The following is a 7,017-nucleotide window of genomic DNA, read 5'->3' on the forward strand; positions in this document are numbered from 1 at the left end:
AAAGTTTTTAACTTCACGATCTTCATCTTGACGTCAGTTCAGTGTCGGCCCTGGCCACAAGCAGAAGAAGCATGGGCTTCCAGCCGACACGATAATAAGTATTTTCGCGGCCACATATTTATAAAAAGTGACTTCAGCCTAGTGGTTCTAAGAGAAATTACTAGTGCTAGAGGTGCTGGGTTCGATTACCCCTGACTGCATTCATTTATTTTGGTTCCAAATATAAAATGGGACACGTATCACTCCCATAACGCACGACTTGATGACGTGGCTTCACGGGAGAGAGACGAACATTTCTTTATATAGATAGATATTTTCTTTTTTAAATTTCAAGTTATGATATTTTGGCTTTCATTTTTGTGTGCTATTTTTGAACAAACAGATATTTTAATGTATCCTAAAGTATTTCTCAACTTTATATATTTATATTTGGTGCAGTATTGAGTGCGTTCACCTGCTGAAGGAAATCGATATAGTGGAGAGCTCCGTGGATGAACTGTGTTCCACCTCCAGGAAACGTTAAGAACTCACCAGTAACCTTCACCCAGTTCTGATGACCTTTCACCTCTGCTAGCTTTGTGTGTGGGACATTGTGGTACCATATCTACTAGATCACATGCAAGTCAACTTTTATCCATCATTTCACCTCAAGAAAAAAAATTTCTTTTTTTTTTTTTTTTGTAACTTAAAAAAAATATTATTTGGATCAAATCTTTTACCTTATCTCTGCTTTCTGGCCACTTGATGGACTCCTTATACCCATCTGGGAGGGAGACAAGACAAGTTGGTGGGTCTTCTGGGCAATGCCTCTCTCGGTGCTCAAAATGTCTTCTACTTGTTAGTTTCTTTATAGCTGCTTCGTTGTCTAGGCATGGTATATAATCATAACCAGCAGTTGCATTGCACAACTCCCATGCCTTTCCAACCATTATACTCTCTATGGTATTTGATTCTGTCGTCTGTCTTTGTTTCTCGTCCTTAGATTCTGTTGCTTGACTCTTCCATGATTTTTGTGATTCTGCTGATTCTTTTGGTATTCCAGAACCGAACCCGCTTGCTTCTGAACTCTCTTGTCTTTTCTCTTCTTTTTGCTCTTCTTGTTGTTGCTCCACATTGTCTTCCTTTGTTGTGCTTTGTTCTTCTTTGCTTCCGCTTTCGTCTTCTGTTGTGTTATGTTCGTCTTGTTGTCCGTTCTCATCCTTTGTGCTCTTCTGCTCCTTTTCGTTTTCTTCACTAGTTGTATTGTTCTCCATATTTTCCTCCTTACCTGAGTTTTGATCGTCTTGTTGTTGTTGTTGCTGTCCGTTTTCTTCATTCTTTGAGTTCTCTGATGTACCACCCTGCTCCGTCTCCATAGGTTGTTCTTCTTTGGTCTTATCTGTGTATGTCACCTCTGCGTTGGAATCCTGATCTTTCTTTCCTTGTTCCACGTCCGGAAACTCTTTTCCTTGTCCTTGCTCTTGCTCTTGCTCTTGTGTTCCTTTGTTGTTACCTGATTGAGCACCAGAGTCCTCGTCGCGTTGTTCTTTCTGTTCCTTCTCAAACTCCTTGACCACTTGTTTTACCTGACCCTCATCACTCTCTTGCATCATCTTGTTGTCTTTTTCTTTCTCTTCAGGAATCTTATTATTGTCCTGTTGTATCTCTTGGCTTTGAGTCTCTCTTTGTACCTCGTCTCTTGCCTTTGAGCTCGTCTTTTCATTCTTCTCTTTAGCTGACTTTTGCTGTTCGTATTCAGACTTTATGGCGTCGTCTGGAAGCTTTCCCGGATTGTCCTCATACGTTGGATGCTCATCAGACTCTTGTCTTGTTGGTTCGGGTTCATCGTTACCGTTTGAAGAGGCAGACACATCAGCCCTTTCCGTCTCTGATATAACCGTTCTTGTGTTGGCTTGTGATATCTGTGGTGGAATAATGGAGTTGGAAGAAAGCATCCAGACACCGATGACACATAGAGCCACAAAGACGACCATTGTAATGGTCGACGCATAAGACGTCGAAGAAGAGCGTTTGTTTCCACGTCCCTTTCCAAACGCCATTTTTTATGTTTGTGGAGAGAAGAGAAAACAAATGAAGGAGTAAAATGGGAGTTGAAGGAAGTAAAAATAGAAGAAAAGAGAGGTTGTGAAGAGAGAAGACTGAATCAAAGATCCAACAGAGTCGGACATGCATAGGACATTCAGTATTGTCTTGCTGTCTAATTTTAGTTTATGGTCTTTCTTTGTGTCTCATGTTTTGTCTATACAAATTATACCCCATGTAACGCGATGCTAAATGGTGGTAACGACTAACGTCTAGTGAAGGAAATTAAACATGATAAGTTTTTTTTGTTCTTATTTTTTTTCGCATATTATTTAGGCATCAATTATTGAGAGTTTCTTAAAGCGGACCTTTTACAATGTGAAAATAATATTAACTAGATCTCGATCCGCGCAATCGTGCGGATTTTTGTTTTCATTTATTTTTATATTTTTTTATATATTTTTTTTTTTATTTTTATATTTTTTTTTATATAAATATTTTGTATTCAATTCTAAATTGGAATATATTATAATATGCGTCTATCAATTTTTAAAACATAATAAGTTTACGGTATATTTTTTATTGAATAGATTGTTTTTAAACTTTCACATGTATTTGTATCTTCTTCTATATATATATTTTCGGATTATTATTTCATTATTAAAATCGTAACTATATATATAAATATTAGTAAAATATTGTTTTATTGTCATATTCAAAAATATTGTAACATTTCACAAATTTAGAAAGTTTTTAAAAAATTAAACTTTTCGCTTCATAGATTTATATTATCGAGTAAATAGTTAAACATTTAGTTTTTGTTTAATTTTTTTAAAAAACTATATAGTTTAAAATTTGTTTTCATTGGTTTAAGGTAGTAAAGATTAATCATTGTTAGATAATATGATTTTTGTTATTTTAAAAAAAAAATCTTTATAATTTTAAAAGTTAACATCGACAAATATTTAAATATTTAACATATGGAGGCATAGTATTACAACATTAAATTATATCTATTTCATTTATACTATCTATAAATCTAATGGATCATTTATTCTCTAAATCCAATTATTGATAGCCCAATAAAATTTTTGGTACGCCCAAAATTTAAATGATAAGATTAGAGATTAAATGTAACATGACTTTCTAAGAATAGGTCCATTGAGTCCATTTTTTTAAAATGGCACATGAATCGAGGTTGTAACTTCTGTTTTAATATATAAGATATTTAACTAATTTCTTTTTGAAAAACACTTTTGAAACATCGTTAACTAAATACAACTTGTGAGAATTTAAGTTGATAATTTTTTAGTGGCCGATGCTTACTTTTGAAGTTTGGTTTTAGTTTTAGAATTATAGTAACAAACACATAGGTTATATATATGGTTGTATTTCAGTTTTGATTCTATCTACTTGCAATTTCTTGTTTCTGTTTAGTTCTTATGGTCAAGCTATATTCAGTGCTGGTCCATTTTTAAATGCCCTGAATAAAATTATAATAACATATTTTTATAGTTTTTATTATACATAATTACAATATAAATAACATTATACTTTCATAAACTAATTCAAATTTTATTATTAATTGATGAAGGTAAGTTAGGTAACTTATGAAATAGCAATGTTAGTCAATGTTAATATAATGATTTTTAACGTTAAAACTCTTCAAGAAAAAAATTAAAACCCCGAAACTAAGTATTTAGTGAATTAAACCTTCTGTTTACAATGCCGATCATAATTACCACTACTACCGGTAAATTTTTAGTTTATGGGTTTTTATATTAAATAAACATAGTTGAGAAGTTTTTAAAGATCTTAAAAATTCAAAAATATGTAAAAATATAAATCTAACAATCGGTAACTTAAATTTTCAAAATTAGCATTTTAAAAGTTTATTCAAATAGATGAGTGTGATTTATTTTGAAATAAACATTTATGTATAAATTAAAATAAATAAAAAACAGAAAATATAATAAAAATTATATAAAGACTTGCCGATAGTAGTGGTTCTTTAATTTGCCGACACTAGAGATAAACTAATTATTAAACATTGTAACAAACATTTTCAAAATGAGTACTTCAAATAAATAATGTTGCATAGATGAGATATATTTATTTTAAAATTCATATTATATGTGGGAGCTAACACCCGCAATTAAAATTTTAATGTAAATATAGCTTAGTCTGACTAAACCTTACTCTATTCACATTAAAATTATTATTGCAAGTTTTAGCTCCCTCATATAATATGAATTTTTAAATAAATATATTTTATCGATTCACATAATTTATTTAAAGTGCTAGTTTTGAAAATGTTAGTTACTAATTTTTTTAGATAATTAGTTTATTTCTAGTGTCGGTCAAAAGAACTACTACTACTAGTAAATCTTTAGATCATTTTTATTAAATTTTCTGGTCTTTTACATTTTCAATTTATACATTGAAAATGTTGATTTTAAAACAAGTCAAACTCATCTATTTGCATTAATTTTTTAAAAATGCTAATTTTGAAATTTCTTAAGTTACTAATTTCAGTTAATGTTATTATATTTTTATAATTTTGAATTTTTTTAAACATTTTTAGATCTTTAATGGTAAAACCCCTCAACTATGTTTATTTCATGTAAAAATCCCTAAACTAAAGATTTACCGATAGTATTGGTAATTATGACCGACACTATAGACAGAGGGTATAATCATTAAATAACGTTAATTTGGGGGTTATTTCACTAAATACTTAGTTTAGGGGTTTTTACCCAAAATAAAACTTAGGTGAAAGGTTTTTAACGTTAAAAATTCTTAATATAAACATTTAACTATATCGATGTTTTTTAATTAAAATTATTTACAAATACGGAATTTCAAATGTAAATTATAATTATCTAACGATATGATTTTTATATATTTGTTAATAAACGTTCAATAAACAATAGTAAATTTTTATAAAATTATTATTCTCAAAAAATTATAAATATTATTTTCATATAAACAATAAAAAAATCTAAATAAAAATATATTCGTCAAATTATATGTCATATACAATCGTTTGGTTTGTCCTTTGAACTGATTCTGGCTAAATTTGAAGAAAATCAGTGAGTATTTGGTTCACATTCTGTTTGTGTAAGTCTTTTATTTAGTTTATTGTTAATTAAGTTGGGCTAACATGTTTTTTTTTTACTAAATGTTAAAATTGTTGTATAACAGAAGTAGTTTAAAAAGGTTCGACAGTGAGTCAGTGATCAGTGAGTTGTGTTGGTTTTCTTGCTTCACTTTCTTTGATTGTTCAAATCCGTGAGTGTCTGTGACTTTGTGAGTTGAATCTATGAGTAAATGCATTAATTTACTATAATTTAATACCTTCTCAATTTTAATCATTTTTCTCTCGCAAATCAAAATGGTTTATTGTAATGTTGGTTTGGGATGCTAATAAAATGTAGCCAAAATATATGTAAATTCTGATTCAACTTGTTATCTTTTTTTATTCGAACCGAAATTTGAATATCCATAATTTTACGAAGCAAAACAAATACTAATATGCAATATCTGTAATAAACAAAATAATTAACAAATACTAAAATTTTTAGGAACATATGTCCTATATGATCTGTTATATACATATATATACATATATTTAAATACTTTGCAATATATACATATAATTATAATATATTTTGCAAATTTTACAATATTTTATTACTAAATTGATTATTTTAGTTATTAGAGTTTTAAAAAAAAAAAAATTTTAAATAAAATATTACTATTTATATTTTTTATTTTTTTATTCTTTTTATTTTTATTTCATTTGTAAGGATCGAATCAAATATCCAACTAAAAATATAAAAGAAATAAATATATGGACATCAAATATCCATGTCAATGCATAGAGGAGCAAATCGGATAATTAATTATTCGGACGAAACATATCAGATAACGAATACTTACAAAAACCTAAATATTTGAGTCATGTCTACCTCTAAGAGAAACCTTAATGGTAAGATACTCACTAAGTATCTTACTAATATAATATTATTATTTTAAGTAAAAATTAAGTTAAGAAACTATACTAAATTTTTCAGTTCCAATGGTAAGATATCCATTAAGTTTCTTATCATTATAATAATATTTTTATTTTATTTTATTTAGCAATTTAGTTTAGGACAAATATTTTAAAAATTTATCTTAAACTAAAATATAATAAAAGAGTTATAATATTTTAAATAACACAAACAAACATAAATTACAACAACTTATAAAAACAAAACCTAAAAAACGAAAAGAAAGAGATACACAATGTTATGAGATGTGATAATCTAAATATAAAGGCTATACATAGAGAAAAAATTAATAATTACACATAATTATTTTTATATCTCAAATCTTAGTAACATTTTTTAATTTTTTAATTTATAGTTTTTAGTACTATTATATTAATTAAAAACATATTATACTATATTATTGTATTAAACTTCAATCATTTCAATGTAAATTAGTATTACTATATAATTTTAATCTATGAATAATGGATCTTGTTACATATAGATAATTTATTTTAAGATATAAAAAATGTAAAAATATTTTTAATATGATATAAAGTATATATCTAAAGTTTAAAGTGTAGATGATTTTATTTTGTTAATAGTAATGTTGATCAACTACAAAGTGAAATGTGTCATGTTCGTAAGATTTTAAAAGGGTTCTAAACCTCTCTTCTTCTTCTTTTTTTTTTTTTTTTTGAAATTCTAAACCTCTCTTCTGCAAGGATCGATTCTAACACCATTCATTTTATTTTAAAAAAAACACTATTTATTTGCTTAGAAATTCCCTTACATGGTTGGAGTTGCTCTAATAAAATGTACTGTTTAAAATAGTGTTGGGGACCTTAGCGTTCGTAAATCGTAGTTATATGTAGGTCTGGGCACGGATCGGATATCCGGGTTTTCGAAGGTATTTGTGATTTGCTTCGTATGTCACGGATATCTAATTTTACGATTTGCT

General features: G+C 28.1%; 1 protein-coding gene across 1 annotated transcript in view; it reads right to left on the minus strand.

Moving 5' to 3' along the window:
* LOC106341290 (probable methyltransferase PMT27) overlaps window positions 1-2,297 on the minus strand; it is a 4,813-nt gene extending 2,516 nt beyond the window's left edge. Inside the window, exons 1-2 of the mRNA XM_013780093.1 lie at window positions 720-2,297; window positions 455-604 (exon numbers count right to left, since the gene is read on the minus strand). Coding sequence (XP_013635547.1) covers window positions 455-604; window positions 720-2,039 — 1,470 coding nt within the window. The 5' untranslated portion in view covers window positions 2,040-2,297. The remainder of the gene's footprint in view (window positions 1-454; window positions 605-719) is intronic.
* Window positions 2,298-7,017: the final 4,720 nt, after the last annotated feature.

Source organism: Brassica oleracea, chromosome C1 (assembly GCF_000695525.1).
Source record: "Brassica oleracea var. oleracea cultivar TO1000 chromosome C1, BOL, whole genome shotgun sequence".
Taxonomy (NCBI): domain Eukaryota; kingdom Viridiplantae; phylum Streptophyta; class Magnoliopsida; order Brassicales; family Brassicaceae; genus Brassica; species Brassica oleracea.